The sequence below is a fragment of the Alosa sapidissima genome, chromosome 22 (assembly GCF_018492685.1).
Source record: "Alosa sapidissima isolate fAloSap1 chromosome 22, fAloSap1.pri, whole genome shotgun sequence".
Taxonomy (NCBI): Eukaryota; Metazoa; Chordata; class Actinopteri; order Clupeiformes; family Clupeidae; genus Alosa; species Alosa sapidissima.
Genome location: NC_055978.1, coordinates 19,702,954 through 19,720,723, shown reverse-complemented (window position 1 = coordinate 19,720,723; position 17,770 = coordinate 19,702,954). Strand labels below are relative to the sequence as shown.

The following is a 17,770-nucleotide window of genomic DNA, read 5'->3' as shown; positions in this document are numbered from 1 at the left end:
TATGAATGTGTTATGAACTCACCAGTCAAGTAAAGTGTTACCAAACACACACACACACACACACACACATACACACACACTCACACACACACACAAACACACACACTCTCTCTCTCTCACTCACTCACACACACACACAAACGCACACGCACATGAACATCTCAATTGCAACATAGCCTGATGGACTGATATCTATTCTACTCTTTAAATACTGTAATTTCACAACTTTTTCCTTAAATACTGTCATTTCACCCCTCCCAAACTGTTGTTTTAGTTATCATTATTGTTATTTGATTTATTTTTGTTTTGTTTTTGTTTTTCCCTTGTTTACCCTTACACCCCCTTCCTGCTCCGGTGCCTGGCGGCTGGCGTCTCCAGACTGCTGCGTGCACTGCATCCTGGCGTGCCTGTTCTGTGAGTTCCTGACACTGTGCAACATGGTGGTGGCGCAGGCGTCGTGCGGCACGTGCACCTCGGAGGCCTGCTGCTGCTGCTGCTGTGCCGACGACCTGGGCGATGACTGCAACTGCCCCTGCGACATGGACTGCGGCATCATGGATGCCTGCTGCGAGTCCTCCGACTGTCTGGAGATATGCATGGAGTGCTGCGGCATCTGCTTCCCCACATAAGAAGAGCGGGTGCTTGCTTGCACTGGGGGGGGGCAAATGGAGATATGCCCCTCTTACTTCACACGCACATATGAACACACACACACACACACACACACACACACACACACACACACACACACACACACACACATACACACACACACAAACACCAACTGACTCAACCATTGACTACAACAGGAGGAAGAGACACATGGGAGAAATCTGAGAGATGGAGAGAGACAGAGTGTGTGAACACATAGGTGTGCTTATATGACTTTATTCATGGATGTGTGTGTGTGTTTGTGTGTGAGAAAAGGGGTTGGAATTGGTTGGATCTTTTCAGGCCATTGAAAAACATCTCCCAATTCTCTCTTCCATCAGTCAAGCCATCCAAAGAAAGACTAAACTGATACATGATATCATAGTATACTCAAAGTATAGGAATAACACATCAAAGTTACATTTAATGCTGTACATGTACATCAAAAATATGCTATGTTATGCTTAATACCTTATATTGCTTTACATTCAGTTCTTTTGCTGTCGTTTCAACTGAATCATTTCAAGAAGTTTTACCGATTCTACCTGCATTGCCAAAGGACTCCCATGGAACCTTTGTTTTGTTATGAAATCTGTTATATTCAGTAGTTCGCTTACTTACAATAGAGGACCTAAGTTAAAACTGTCTTTTCCTGAATGACATGGTCACAGACTGTTGACTGGTCACCTTAAGGAATTTGTGGCCATGAAGGCCTGCTCCTTAGCATTGATGGCTTTGAAGTCATCACCTTGATGACCTCATCATTGGGCTGTTTCTAAAGCAGAAATCAGTCTTGTCTAATGAGATTTTGTCAAACTACTTTTAAGTCTACTGTAAGCTTTCAATATTTTGGTCATAGCCAGCATCAAACTGGTGCCCAATTGTGGACTTCACAAGCAATCTTTTATGCCAGATAATTCAGCATCACCAACACTATACTGTATGTTATGAGCCCAATTCTTCTGCAGTTATTCTCTGTACTGATTTCAAATTCTGGCCGAATGACTCAATGAGATAATAACCCTATTGATGTCTTTTGCGTGGACATATGGTCCCTTTTTAATAATTTCTTAGCAGTTTACTTAACAATATTTTATTTTCCTTCAGTTGTCTTGCCTATATATGTTTTTTGTTTAACCCACAGTCATCAAAAGGTTTTATAGGGGTTAAACACAATTCTTATGTGTTAATAGTTTGTAATGCACTTTAACCTGCAGTATTAAAATGTTTGTAATGCTATCCAAAAAAGGTGGATGCAAACTCAAAAAGAATCAATGTGTTCTCATACCTGACGAAGAGGTGACCTATAGTCAGATGCTAGTACATATTTGATTGGAATATTCTAGCATATCGAGGTGAATCAGTGTAGTTTAAATATAACCCAGTCATTAGATACTAGATTTAAACCAGAGAAAGATCAGTATTTTTGTATTTTTCTAATTCCATCTACTATCTCCTTTAGAAAGAAACTATTCAAGGAAATCACCTTCGACAAAGAGTTCTAGGTTTTTTCTTCACTCTCTTTGGTGTAATTTATTGCATTTTTGTTAACTGTCAAGGTTTACATGCTCACTAGTCAACAAGAACGAAAAACAAAGCATTCAGGTGATTCTAGTTGCGTAACTGACATCCTTATGCCACTACATAGAGTAGATATGGCACCCCTGCCTCTCTCACTAATGAAATGCTTTCGGCAGACATGTGCACAGGAAGAAATGGTTAGGCAATTAATGAATGGTGATGGAGGCAGATGAGCTCGCAATTCTGTGCATTTTTATGGCAATTTCATTTTCATATGCAAGATATGTGAAATCCTCTGCAATTTCATGGAAACGGATTCCATAGAACCTTGTTACTGAAGAATGGGAATGACTGACTGGTCTTGAATCATTACCGCAATGCCAATCATTTTAGTGAAACTTTTTTTTTTAAAGTCAGAAATCATCCTTGCTGTGGACAATGTCACTTCCTAAAAAAGTCTCAGTGGATCCATTATAATATGGTCATCCATTCCCTGTAGTAAATGTTTAAATAATGGCAGACACTAACTCTTCCTCTGTAAGCTTAGCTGAGTCTGTATTCCTATTCTGTCTTTTAAGTGTCGAAAAGTTTTTTTGTTTACGTTAAGTGCATTTACTGGATCATCCCAAAGAGATGCCTGGGGAAATATTGGAATTATATCTATTTCTTTTACCAGACACATTGTTATATTGTTGAAATGTTCAAATACAGCACCTGATGGAACTGACCTGACCTGATGGAGGGAAAAAAACAATAAGAGGGTGACTCTGGAAATCTATTCAATACAGGGTGAATATAACAGATTTTTTATAGTGAATAGCATACTGTCAATATAGTCATTTGTTGACATTGTGAAAATATTTGTTTGATTACGTTATATTTTTGGACTGAGTTTTAGAGCTTTTTTTTCTCTAGATCTTTTTGGGTGTACTCTAAGGTGATGCAGACGTTTCTAGCAAGTCATCACATCTGTTTCATCAGCCATGTAATGTGCCATGCACTTGGGAGAAAACATTAGTATTTTTAGTGGTGCTCTGTCTTCCTCTGTCATATCTGCTCTCTGTTGTGCAGTGAGTCAGAACCTAATACACCTGACCTTATTCAGGTAAGCAAGATTGGATTCAGGACACACAAAAAAATCATGCACTTCTAAAGACATTTTTCAGTTCCCCTGTTGGAGAGATCTTTTAGTTGCAATTGAAAACTCGCTGAAGGGTTATTTCAAGAAACTTTCTGACTTAAGTGGCATTCGGTGTTTATCCTTTTTTGAAATGTATTACACCCTTCAGACTCAAGATTCCAGAGTATTTTTTGCAAACAATCTAAGTCTGAGTGCAGTCAAACAGTGTACTGTAGTTGCAGAATTTTGGACTGAGAAAGTTCATGTTTTTGTGAGTTTAGAGTTTGTTTTTTTTATCACTGAGAGTAGATATTTAAGAGGAAGGCTAATCACCTCTGGTTTGATTGATTAATTCATTACAACTCAAAAGAGTCCTACTGGAAACCATGGGAGGTGCCGCTGGCAGAGAAATACTCAACAGGAATAATGTGAAGAATTGTTTTTTTTTGTTTTTTTTTCCAGAGCATGGTTATTTAGTAGTACATGTATTTATCTACTTTTATCTCTCTCCCCAAAAGTAAGGTATAGTTTATTCTCTGCACAATTCATTTCCTCAGCATACTGTATATTAACCCTGTTGTCCATGAAGTAGATCACTAAGGTCTTAATAAATCTTGAGAATACATGTAATCCAGTTGTCTTTGGTCTGTCAATGCACATTTTCTCCATGACTTGTTATAGCACATAATTCTACATCAGTCTGTCTTCTTGTCTCTTTACTCCCTCTAACTGTCGCATTAAAGGAGCAGTCTGTGATTCTAATCACGTTACTTTTTCATCAGATTTCACAAATTGCTCCTCAAGGTCTGTCCAATCAGTGTTCATACACTGTCAAAGATTGTCAGATGTGTGAGTTCAAGTAGTGTGGACTGTATGTGCAAGAGTTCATTTCTATATGGCAGTCCAGGAAAGCAATTGAGTTGGGGAAGAAATGGGTTCTGCACTGTACTGAAAAGAGGAATTGCTGTATGTTCCAGTGCCACCTATCCTCTCACAAACACTGGAAGGACAGACCTATTATTGGGTTTTTTCTTCATTGAATAGACCTCGGATTGTAGTGGTACTCCATAATCCGTCTCTATCGCGTTGCTGCTGTTGATCTTCTAGTTGTGCACTTGGTTGATATGATGTCTCAGACTTATATGGAGCTTGACAGCAGCAGAGTACAAACCTGTGGGTGTGTCGTGCAGATCTCGATTACGGTCAGTGGAGAGGAGGAGAGGTACTGGACAGAGGAGAGAGAGACGAGGGGTCGAGTTACTGTAAGGCGATCATACACAGAGAAACATTTTGAGCTCTAGGCGTGTCTCCAGGCAGAGTTCCTGACCAATGGTGTTCAAGCACTTTCCCATTGCTATTAGGCAAGATTATGGTGTACTGCTGGTGCAGCTATTTCACAAAAAAACATCTTAGAAAAGGGGAAAAATGCAACTATTTAACTGACGTTTCGGTCAGTCAGAACTTCATCGTTGATGTTGGGCAACATTTTTTTTATCTGGAGAACTCCGCACTCTGTTAGGATGCCGATCACGTCGCCATGGTATCCTGAACACAGGGACACGGCCGTCCGACACAAGAAAGGGGAAGGGGGGCATGAGGGTCGGGCCTGAGTACAGCCCTCCTGCTGAGCTACAACAACCTCTGACCTTTGCCAGACATCCCCCTTCACCTCTCAATTACCCCCCTCTTTTACACCCCCCCCTTTCTGCACCTTCACCCCATACTGTCCCACCTGCTGATGCAGAGACCTTCTCTCTCTCTCTCTCTCTCTCTCTCTCCCTCTCTCCCTCTCTCTCTCTCTCTCTCTCTCTCTCTCTCTCCCTCTCTCTCTCTCTCCCTCTCTCTCTCTCTCTCTCCCTCTCTCCCTCTCTCTCTTTTTCATTTTTTCTCCTTCTTTTGTCATTTTCTGCCCCGCTACGTCGCTGCTTCGCCCCAGCATATTACCATCTGATTTCACTAATGAATCCAGACCATATTGGCAGCAGGGCCATAATCACATGGGAGCATTCTTAGCCCAGACACATTCTCAGCTCAGCTCACTTCTCCTCTCCTCTCCTTCGTTCCCTCTATCCCTTCCTCCACCCACCATCCTCCCTTTTTTCCCTCTTTTTTTTTTATAAGAGAATGGACGCTGGGAAGAGGCGACGGAGTGAAAACTCCAGGTAAGTGTTCGCTGACCTTTTCACAAAGTCGCTCACCTTTTCTCTCCTTCAATCAATCCCTGACAGCTCTCCACCGTGTGCCTGCACTTGTAATGTCACAATTAAGGAGGTGTCATTGTGTCATTGTTTCCCTCTCTGTCCCTTTCTCTTCTCCCTCTCTTTCTCTCTCGCTCTCTCTATCCCTTCAGCTACCCCTCTCTCCCTCTCTCTCTCTCTCTCTCTCTCTCTCCATATCTATATGCATGTGGAGGTCTGAGAGCATATGTGTGGCTCAGTGGACCTCAGGTCATTTCGCTTACAATATTAAATAAGTCATTAGGGTGCCACGGCCACACTAGTGCCCAGTGCTCTCCCCCACTCCTCCTCATCCTGGCCCCATCATCATTCTCTCTCTCTTTCTGAAAATGAATATCTGCTGCCCTTAGCCATGGGACCAAATTACCACATCTACACCCCCCCCCACACACACACTTATTTCTCTTGCCGTCGCCCATTTTTATCACTGTTAAATGTAATTAAAAAAAAAAAAAAACAATAATAACATACATGACAAGATTAACCTTGTAGATTGTAGAAATAAAGTAGATTCTCTTGTGAACTGACAGTAAACAATCTGTAATTGAAATAAAAGAAATCTAATGAGGTTTCCATGGCATCGCAGAACTGCGAAACAGGAAACAGAAAGGCATGCCCGCATATATATAGTGATGTGTTTGTGTGTGTGTGTGTGTGTGGGGGGGGGGGGGTAGCTGGGTAAACCACACAGCATAAGGACATAACAGTATCTCAGTATCTTCAGTTCCTGATAAAAAATTATGCTACTCTCTCTGTGTGTGTGTGTGTGTGTGTGTGTGTGTGTGTGTGTGTGTGTGTATTTGCGTGTGTGTGTGTGAGTAAGATGGGTGTTGAATGCTCCCCCACAACATTTTAGGGAAAAGGCTTGTTCCTCCTCTCAATGTCCAAGAAGCACAGCAGCCTGACACATGATGCATAATGCAACGCTGTCCTTTCTTCCCATCCATGTCGAAGTTTGAAGGACTCCCACTCTGTTGACTGGGGCTGTTGTATTAAATTAAATGAGCTATATGTTACAATGACACCTAATACTTAAAAGGAATGCTGCGGTCCAAATTCAAAATATTGGAGAGCATAAACTCTTCAGGGCATAATTCAAAATATGGCTTCTATTAGAACATATAGAGAAATATAATACTTGACTTGACTTACTTAACTGCTAATGCTATTAGGAAGGATATGTACATGAAAAGCCTAACTTTACTTGCTTTAGACGTCAATTGTCAACATTTTAATCTAAGTTTATTGAACGGTAACCACATGCATAATCTGAGTAAATATAGACTCAAATTTGCAGTTTCTCTTGTATATCTCTGTCACATTTTCTTTTGCCGTGGAAATAAAACTAGTTCTACTTCTCCAGTGTGACTCATACCAACAGTAGCTGAGTTGAGTAGCTGTTGAGTAGAGTGTCAGCCTCACACACGAGTGTTTCTCAGATATTCAGATATATTAGCCTTCCCAATCCAGCTGAACACGGACCCACAATGTATGAATGAATGTACGTACTAACATATTAAAATTACTTTCAAATTATTTAAAATACATCCCTACTGCTAGCCATGATAAATTAACTTAGTTTTAGGTTAGCTAACCTTAACTGAAGCTCAGGAGAAATTGGACCAAATTTACACCTGATTTAAAACTTTTTTCCGTTCTAAGCCTCCATCAAAGGCTCCATCAAATGCCTCTCTAATGCAAACTGTAGTCATATTCCTCTGGTCATGGAGCTGAAGCATGGCTAGCCTTTTTAGTTTTGGTTTAAATGTACACTATGCATTTTCAGGTATTTTTGGTGACTGTAGAGCTCCCTCTAGAGTCGCGATATATTTATATTTTACTCTGCTGTTATAAATAGCAAACTTCTCATGGCTTGTTCCCCTGCACACAATGAAAATGCTTTTGTTGTGGAGGCGAAGGATTAACAACAGGCAAAAACCTATCTCCAAAGAGCTATATCTACTGACAAGGTAATGTTTCACGATTCTTGCGAGATTACATTACATTACATTACATTTGGCTGATGCATTTTAGCCAAAGCGACTAACAACATGGTAAACAGTTTTTTAAAGTAATTCTCAACCATTTTAGGACACTTTAAAAAACGGTAGAGTACAGTAAGAATAAGTGCATCAGTGAGTGCTGTTTTTAACAGTTACGTGTCAGCTCAAGACGGCTGGTGAGTGCTAGGATCAGCAAGACTGGTTGTAAGTGGTGCTATGAGAGGAGATGTTCTCTAAAGAGCTGGGTCTTCAGGAGTTTTTTGAAAATGGAGAGGGATATCCCTGCCCTTGTAGGCACTGGCAGTGTGTTCCACCAACGAGGAACAACAGATGAGAAAAGTTTGGATTGGCCTGAGCGTACCGGTGGTAGAGCTAGACGTCATTCGTCTGAGGAGCGCAGCGGTCTTGAGGTAGCGTATGTCTGTATGAGGGCATTCAAGTGGAGAATGACAGGAAGTGAATGGGAGAGAGAGTTGTGGTGGGATCTGGAAAGGACCACGGGGGGGTTGGGGGTGGGGGGGGGGGGTTGGGGGTATCGGCGATGTACGGTGCAGGTGCCCCAGCCCGTTGCGCCTCAGCCGGGGGCCCTGAAAATCTTGCATATTGTACCTTTAAGATGGTTTTAACACATCTTCAGATCATTTGCAGGCTTCCATGGCTGCAGCTGCTGTGTCTGGCCTTTATTCATCTGGCAATCAGGATGTTGAGATGCCAGTCTGGCTGTTATTGGGTAACTGACATAAAATATAAACAGAAAAAATTCTATCATGGAAATTATTTTTTTTAAATCGTGAATATAGAAGTGATAGAATTGATGTCACAGAAGTGTGTGTGTGTGTGTGTGTGTGTTTGTGTGTGTGCGTGTGTGTGTGTGCCTGTGCGTGCTTGTGTGTGTGTGTTTGTGTGTGTGTGTGTGTATGTGCGTGTGTGTGCCTGTGCGTGCTTGTGTGTGTGTGTGTGTGTGTGTGTGTGTGTGCGTGCTTGTGTGTGTGTGTGTGTGTGTGTGTGTGTGTGTGTGTGTGTGTGTGTGTGTGTGTGTGTGTGTGTGTGTGTGTGGAGGGAAGGGTGGTTGTTGAGAGAGAAACAGAGAAAATTCTATCATGGAAATTATTTTTTTAAATCGTGAATATAGAAGTGATAGAATTGATGTTACAGAAGTGTGTGTGTGTGTGTGTTTGTGTGTGTGCGTGTGTGTGTGTGCCTGTGCGTGCTTGTGTGTGTGTGTTTGTGTGTGTGTGTGTGTGTGTGTGTTTGTGTGTGTGTGCGTGTGTGTGTGTGTGCGTGTGCGTGTGCGTGCTTGTGTGTGTGTGTGTGTGTGTGTGTGTGTGTGTGTGTGTGGAGGGAAGGGTGGTTGTTGAGAGAGAAACAGAGTTCAAGTAATGTCACTCTCAATTAATCCACCCAGGTAGTCACCCCATTAACGCTGTCACACGACAGTGCGGCGAGCTATGCAGATGAGATCATTACCTGGAGAACTTAATTGACTTTGACAAAGGACTGTGATGGCTGGAGCTTGACAGGCATTCTTGTGTGTTCATTGTTATTTGTTTTGGTCCTGAAATTAGAGGAGACCATTTTCAATAGATTGCATAAAACAATTCTGTATTTAAAAAAAATGTAGCCGGTAAAGTAATCTAAAATTAGATGATTCAATCTCAAATATTTTTTTATCCAGTATAAATATCTCTGTTGATAAGGAAAGACATTTATGATATTTTCTGTCATATATTTTTGTCATACTACCTCCCCCCTCCGAAAGACAAAAAGAAAAACAAAATACACACAAAATGCAGTTTTTTTTCTTGGTATATGCATTATTTTTTCTCCAGAGCAACACGGATAAATTCCAAAAGCAAAACATGATTTGTGTTGTCTTGATTACTTGGGCAGTGATGCCATGGCAATGTAACAGTGTCAGCCAAGCTCCACAGTAACACGGATAAAGAGCATGCTTGCATGTGTCTTGGCATGATGGAGTTCAAAGTGTCTGTCCATCATGCTTTTCAAAGGCAAGTGCAGACAACGACGCACTTATATTACGACGAGAGATGGGCTGTGTGTGTATTTAGATGTTCTTCTTTTGGCCTCAACGTTTAACCTCTGTGTGTGTGTGTGTGTGTGTGTGTGTGTGTGTGTGTGTGTGTGTGTGTGTGTGTGTGTGTGTGAAAGAGAGATGAAGACACATGTGTAATGCATTTAAGGTTACACATAGCTGTACATATAAAAATAAGTGTTTGTTGGCCTCGGGTCAACCAGGACAATAAACCCATCAGACAATAGTTGTGTTCTTTCAACTCTTTCTTTTTCTGCTCTTTTATTCAATCCTACCCACCGCTCTAAGCGCAACCAACCATGGTGGAGGCAAATTGAGTAGGACGTACCAGGCGAAAAAAAGGGCCTGTTTATTTGCTTGTGTGCGCTCCTTGAGCTATAAATTAGATGTCACCATCGCTACATGTCATGTTCTGATAGGGGGGTGTTGAGGGTGGCGGAACGCTGGTTTGATTGTTTGCTCTTAACATCACTTAAATGAAGGAGGCCTTGCAGGCCCCGGGAACCATGTTGACAGATTGACAGTCGCGCTCGGAGTACTGCTTTGATAAATATCAAGGTATTTACGGAAGTCGCACGATTAAGCTTCATCTGACATAACTCTCAAGCCAGAAACACACAGAGGCAGCCTAAAATGGTTTCTGTGTGAATGAGATGTTTATGCATGTCAGTTCACGTCATGCAATAGATCTCTTTTATTTTCTTAAAAGTGAAATGGAAATATAAAAACAAAAATGGAAAATGAAAACATGTCTGGTTGAAGCAAAAAAAAGAAAACATTTAAAGGAAAGCTTTCTCTTGTTTTGATTTCCCAAGCCCAGAGATGAAAGAGATTTGTGAATGTGTGTGTGTGTGTGCGAGTGTTTTTTGTGTGTGTGTGTGTGTGTGTGTGTGTTTGTCTCGCTGCTTAACCAGCGCGAGGCGGATGTATGTAGAGTTTAGTTGTTAAGAGGCTGAGCGCTAGTTTACCTCCTATCATGCAGAAAGCGCAGTACAGAGGATGAAATGCTCCAATACCAGCAGAAATAGGCCTCCAGTTTCCGCTTGGAGCAGCCTCTTCACATTCACTCAGCCTGACTGACAAGCGAGGCCTCATTTACACACAAACACACATACACACACACACAAACACACACATATATATATATATATATATATATATATACATACACACACACACAGTCAGACACACAGAGACAAACACCCACATGCACACACACACACACAGCAACAGCAACACACAAGCATGCTCACAAACGAGTGAACACGTGCATTCGTTGATATAAACAGACATAGAAACAATTTGTGCACAGTGCACCATGTATCAAGCTAACTAAAAAAAATGATATGCTAGTACCAGGGCACACTGACACTGATAACAGACAACAAAAGTCTGTGCTACACAACACCACCACCACCCAGCAACCTATTCAGAAAGGCAACCTATTTCAGTGGCAGTTGCATGTAAAATAGTAACAGTTAAAATTATTTAACACAAAGCAAGCTCTTCAGGAAAGAATAAAAACAACTTTTCAGCAGCTGTGTGGAACTTCCTCTCCACTTCCTCCTTTCTGCACGTGCTCTGTGAAGCCCCTTTCAGACAGCTGTGTGTCTGAGCGGCTCCATTCAGTCATCAGACGTTTTTTTAATTGTGTTATCTGCACGCAGCAGACTCGTCCCCGTTTAGGTGTCTGTTTACGCTCCGCTCCCTGCTCAATGCTGCTGGTGCTGCAGCTGCCGGTGCTGTTGTGGAAGCAGGCTTGCTTACTTGCTTGTTTGGGCTGTTTGTGTGTTTGTTTGTATGCAAGCTTATCCCAGGATGTGCTTCACCAAGCCGGTGTGCCACAGGGAATATGTCAGTAAAGTTTTGCAGGTGTGCCTTTCTAGACACCTGCGTGCTAACTCCCACCCTCCCTACACAACACACACACACACACACAAACACACACACTCCTTTGGGACTGAGCCTGGCTGTTTACCCTCATACACATTCACATGCAAACATACACAAACACTGATGGATGTACACTATTATATAAAGATCTGCACAAAAGTCTCCTATAAACTTTATCCACACCAACACATGCTCATGCACACTCACAAATCCACATATAAAAAATACATAACATGCACACTCAAATACACACACACACACACACACACACATCCTGCTTTGTATTTTTGGATGTTCAGTGCCCTTTAACAATGTGCCAGGCGTTGGGTGGAGAAATGCTGGTGTTTGTTTGACGATAAGGCTCGTGGACTCGTAGCATACATGTCTGTCTGCACCACTGACTCTCGCCACAGAAAACAGTGTCATAACTCATTACACCATCACGCCAGCTTACCGTTCCATAGGCTAAACACAGAGAATTGCCAAATAAGGCTTCAGATCGAATATATCCGCCTTGCATGTAACATATGCCAGGAGTGAGCACTTTTCCCCCCTTAAAGGAAATTTGCCCTGCAGACATTGGTGTTCAATACAAGACATTCAGCGAACGTCTTTCCTTTTAACCTCCTTCTGTTCCCAACCCCCCCCCCCCCCACATACACACACACACACACACACATATATGTGCACACACATCCCAACTTCTCCTTGCCTCTTCCCCATAAAATCAAATGTGACGAGTGAAGACAGTGAGATGGTGTTTCTGTTGGGTGGGGGTGGGATAGGGGTGAGGGGGATTATTCATGGCTGTACTTCCAGGTTAAAAATGTATATGCAAATGCACCACATTAGAGCATGCACAGGTTGTTAATAAATTAACACGTGGCAGAAATCATTCGGCGGAGCGCGGTGATCTCTCCGCACCGGCCTGTCAGCCATGCCATTGTTCTGCCGAGAAACGTGACGCTCGCTCAGATGGCAACACAGCCAGTGAACTGTGATGGGGTTTTTTTCCCCTTTCCGTGTAACTTCTTTTAACTCAGAGGATGCTGCCACAAATACGTGCCTCTCTCTCTCTCTCTCTGTGTGTGTGTGTGTGTGTGTGTGTGTGTGTTTTACTGTCATACTGTGAAGCTTTGGGTTCATTAATAGGAATGAAGAGCTGGAGTAACATCATTTCACTCTGACACAATCGAAGCAAGCACGATTTTTGTTTGGAACTAAAATGGAAAATGTCATAGAACATACATCCCCCAATAAAAAGGAAGGGTATTTCAAGCATTTTACATTTATAATATAATTGTTTGTTTTAGAGTTGGTTGGGAAATGTTTGCATTTGAAGAGAAAGATAAGTCCTGGTTTAGTTGTGGTGCTGTCCCTACTTTTGAGCTTCGTCCAGTCATACATCTCTCTCTCTCTCTCTCTCTCTCTCTCTCTCTCTCTCTCTCTCTCTCTCTGAATGTCTATAATTTTTTTCTCTGTTCACTTTCTCCTCCCTTCTTTCTCTCTCTCTTCCTGTCATTCCATCTCGCCCAGATGTGAGATTTGCACAGACCGATCATGCGTCGGGCCTCGCCTGACAGTCTGTTTGTGTAGTTCTCGTCTCGGAGATGTTCGACGTCAAGTGACTAGCGCTAAGTTTTAATAAGCGCCATTTGTTCAGTACCCTGTTCAAACAGCCCCGCGCCACTCTGAGGTGTGTGCTGGAGGAGAGGGGGGACCCTATCTTTTAATTAAGTCCTAAGCTAATGTGCCACTTAATAGACTAATCGTGTGATTTTGTTTTCTCTCATTTATTAAAAAATGGTCGGGATGATTTGGTTTTTTCGGCGTTGGCCTTGCTGCCAGTGCTGCGGAAGGACACGCCTGTAAAAGTGCAGTACAGTCGAGTTTCTAGACATGAAGATGTGTGTGTGTGTGTGTGTGTGTGTGTGTGTGTGTGTGTGTTGCGTCTTGAGTGACTGTCTTCTTTTGTCTTCGTTTGTCAGGATGTGTGATTTTTGACATGCAGACGGGAGGTGAAAGAAACTTGAGAAAATTAGCCGGGGTGTCAGTTTACTCGTTTAACAGATAGAAACGCTTCTCCACAGACCGGAGCGCACTGAGAGCGCACTACAGGGTGTGAATGTGTGTGAGTGTGTTTGTGTGTGTATGTGTGGGGAGGGGGTTGTGGAACCTCTCTGAGCAGCTGGCTTCTGGAAGCTGAGAGTCTCACTGTGGTGCGCTCTGTTTTTGCGATGAAAACAAAAGGCCGTTTCAAGAGTAACTTTTTCCAGTGCGAGAGCCAAGCTCCCCAGGAATCGTAGCCCTCTCTCCGGTGAGTCCACTCTACGCTGGACAGAGAGGTGTGTGTTGATGTTTACCCAAACACACAGAGATACCTGATACATGTCTGCCCAAGAGCTGACCTGACACTGAAAATATGAAAGCATGGCCAACCACAATGTACTTTTTGACTATTTTGACTGTGAGCAGTTTCTCATAGAGAAGAGTACAGCGTCAGTACAACGTCTTACATTTTACTCCTGGTCCTAATCCAAAAGGGTTTTTGGTACTTTGTTGACTTTGTTTTTCCTATTGTTGTTGTTGTTGTTGTTGTTGTGGAAAGTGCTTAAAGAGAAGAGAGCAAGCAGAGCCTTCCCCTCTCCGACTACATTGAGACAGTGAGCGTGAGTGAGCGGTGAAGTGAGCCTTCCGAGTCAGGCCACAACAGGCTAAGGGTGGTGATCCAATGGAAAAGCCGCATCAGCATCTAAGGGCCGTGTGATAGGACAGTGGCGTCGAAGGTCCCGGTAAACAATGACTCATCGCCATGGCACTGAAGCCTGCAGGGGAAGGAAGGCAGGCCTCCTGTCTGAAACACTCGAAGGGAAGGCAGCCAAGACAATCAGGCCTCTGTTTGCAGGGTCTAGGCTGCTAGAACAACACACGCACACAGATGTCCAACTCAAACAAACACACACACACACACACACACACACACACACACACACACACACACACACACACACAAATAGGCTCGACACACTGTCACACACCTACAGAAATACAAACATAAAGTGAAACTATGGAACCCATGTATACTGTCACTTTATCCAAACAACTTTTATGCCAGAACACACACTAAAGGATCTATATTATGCCCCTTGGCAAAGCCTTTGCAAACACATACACACACACACACACACACACACACACACACACAGTGAATATTTCTACATTGTCAGCTCTTGCCCATGAGTTTAAGTACACACAACACACACAAAGAATAAAAGATGGCAAAAGACAGGACTCTTTTCTTAGCTACAAATGATTTTTATGTTATTTGTTGCACAAAAAGCAGAATGCAGAACACTATGATCATTCCATGTCATCAATGTGGACACAGTACTAATGTTTTTTTCAAAGACAAAAGCCATTACAGTGTCACATGGTTTCATAATAAGGTCTGTTACACTTGCCGCCCGATGCATAAACAAACCCCATTAATCCATTTCCAATCCCTGCTGCCTAAAGACAATGATGATAGACTGAATACAATGCCACAATGAATGCCTTAAAATGCAAATAAATATCTAAATTATGGAAAAATGGAGTGCACCAGACATTTAAACAAATGTTCATTTAATAAGCAGCATGTGGTCATATAGTGTATATACTGTATGCCCATGCATACAATAGCTTATAATTAATGTGTACAGCAAAGACACATGAGAACAGACAAATGTGTGCGCCTGCATGCACTAACAAAAGCTAACACACCAACACAGACACACAAAGAACCTGATAAATAATTAAATCTCCTGTGGTGGGACTCGGAACCGCTGTGATACATTAATTGGGCGAAATTAGCATGAATTAAAGCAAATAAGTGTAACATGTGATTTATTAGTTATCAAGCATAGTTTAGTGGTGGAAAGATTCCGATTTCCCCCAAGATTGCTTTAACAGCCATAATGCTTTTCTTAATTTTCTCTGTGGAAAATCAATTTTTTTCAGAGCTCATTAACCATCAATATGTTACAATGCCGCTCCCCCGAGTTCCTTGGCTACAGACGAGAGAGAAAAAAGAGAGAGAGAGAACGAGAGAGGGAAAAACATTATGCAAATGGCAGCCAGTGTGTTCTCAGTATGTAAATAGATACTAACACCAGTGCCAGGCCTCGGCGGAGAGCTTTGTTCCAGAAAGCCCTTTGTTTTCACGGCTTCTGTCGCACGGCTCGGGGCTGGAAATGAAATGGCTTCGCACTTCAGGTTGGAGTGGCTAGTAAACATCCTCCGCTACCCAGAAGGCCCCGCAACGAGCGGCTTTCATTTATGGTCGGAATACCTGCGTCTGACTTTTTCCTGCTGACGATGTGATGGTAGTTGCAAATGACAATGAATGACATCATAGCAAGAGATGAATGGCACATCATGCAAAATGCTTGATGTGGAAATTGTGTTTGTATTTTGTTTGCTTCTTTGGTTGGTGATTTTAGTTACTGTGATATTGTTTTATCCTCTTGTGGTCATAGTAATTACTGTAAGGGGTATTGATGTTTAAAGGGGGAGACATTTGAATTCTTGGTAGATTGGCTCTTAATTAGAGTGCAAAACAGGTGGGTTTATGTGTCTCCGTGCTTGTTTGTGTTGGGGGGGGGGTCTTGTATATTAATGTGTGTGTGTGTGTGTGTGTGTGTGTGTGGTGGGGGGGGGGGGGGGGGTCCATCTTCCTCTTAGCCTCTAGGCAGGAAGTTGGTCCCTGTTATACAACCTCTCCATTTTGGTCCCCTCATAACAAGCCCTTGGAGCTTTGAGAGCATCATCCACTTACACTGAAATAGTCCTGCTTTCCGTCCTACACCCACAAGAGACCCGTCCCGAGGAACTCCCAACATTCCCTTTTCACTGGGCTGGAGTTTGTGTTCATGTGTGTGGAAAGAAAACACCATCATTCCCAGCATTGTCTGATGGACTGAAGGGGGGGGACTCTTTCGAAGACACGCACAGTGTTACCCATAGAGCAGCCAGAGTACTGTAGATGACGAGAGGATTATAAGAAGCTTGGGCACAGTGTGTTTACCTTGGCACCAAAAAGCCCTCTGTTCAGTGTGCCACAGAAGGAGTGGTGGCACACATCTGGAGCATTTGTGCCATCTGTGAAATGCCAGGAAGTGATGCCCAATGCGTGCCAAGCTGCTAACTGTTATAGTGCTCTTACTTCTCTTCCATTTAAATGCTTTGTTTATCACCATGCTAACCATTCAGTAATTGTGTTTGTGTGTGTGTGTGTGTGTGTGTGTGTGTGTGTGTGTGTGTGTGTGTGTGTGTGTGTGTGTGTGTGCACGTGGTGTGTGTGTGTGTGGTCTGGTGTCTGGTGTACATCATGGAGGAGATGACCTCAGACACTTCAGGTACCTAAACTGAATTGAAGCTAAGCCAGTCTGAAACTGCCCTGCTAACGTTGTTTGTTTAACCTGTGTACAGCCTTCTGTCTGCCAAGCAACTGCAGAACTTTACGTTCCATGTTCCGTCCCACTGCATACTGCTCACTTTACCAGAGGTTCTGGTGTTCCAGGTAACAATGGCCCACCTGACTTCATGCAGGTGTGTGCGGAAGCGGATATTTAAAAAAAAAATCAGCAATGTCGTCAGTCAGGTTTTATAACCATCTTGGTTTTAGGTTAGCAATAAATGTCAGTGAAATTCTAAGTAGACCAGGATAAGTTTAGGGCTGTCTGTAAAGACCTCTGTGCACATGTTGTGTGCGTATGGGTGGTGGTGGTGTGTGTGTGTGTGTGTGTGTGTGTGTGTGTGTGTGTGTGTGTGTGTGTGTGTGTGTGTGTGTGTGTGTGTGTGAAGAGAGTGAGAGCATGTGCATACACACTGGACCCCCTGCTGCCTTTACAGTAGTCTGGCTGTCTAGCTTGTCAGATGTTCAGCTGAGCAAAGGTGAAAGGTGTGTGTGTGTGAGAGAGAGAGAGAGAGAGAGAGAGAGAGAGAGCTGTCGGCTGTTGAAGCCCTAGGGCTAGAACCCACACAGGCAGTCGACAGAAGTGGACCATATGAGGCACAACAGAGGGTCATACTCCCGTTCTCTAACACAGGACACAGAGTAGCCTTACCCTCACAATAACTCACCTTAAGGCCTCAGAACAATGAATCAACAACTCAAACACAGTACTTTTTTTTTTTTTTTCATTTCTCTCAACAAAACTTTAAAAGGCCTCACAGACCAGGAACAATGCAGTGGAACAGTTTTCCGTTGCCGAACAGTTACTGTGTGCTTCCAGTGCTAATAAAGCTAAAT

The 17,770-nt window shown here is 42.8% G+C and overlaps 1 protein-coding gene across 3 annotated transcripts in view; it reads left to right on the top strand.

Annotated features, from left to right (window-relative positions):
- Positions 1–17,447, top strand: part of mdfic (MyoD family inhibitor domain containing) — a 44,861-nt gene extending 27,414 nt beyond the window's left edge. Inside the window, exons 5-6 of one of the 3 annotated variants that reach the window (XR_006026472.1) lie at positions 379–913; positions 17,420–17,447. Coding sequence is in view for 1 of the 3 variants with exons in the window: in XM_042079034.1 (XP_041934968.1) it covers positions 379–629 (251 nt within the window). In the remaining 2 variants the exon portion in view is untranslated. Of the gene's footprint in view, positions 1–378; positions 3,923–17,419 lie in introns of those variants that run through there. The other 2 variants (XR_006026471.1, XM_042079034.1) reach the window with 2 other exon arrangements.
- The last annotated feature ends 323 nt before the right edge of the window (positions 17,448–17,770 follow it).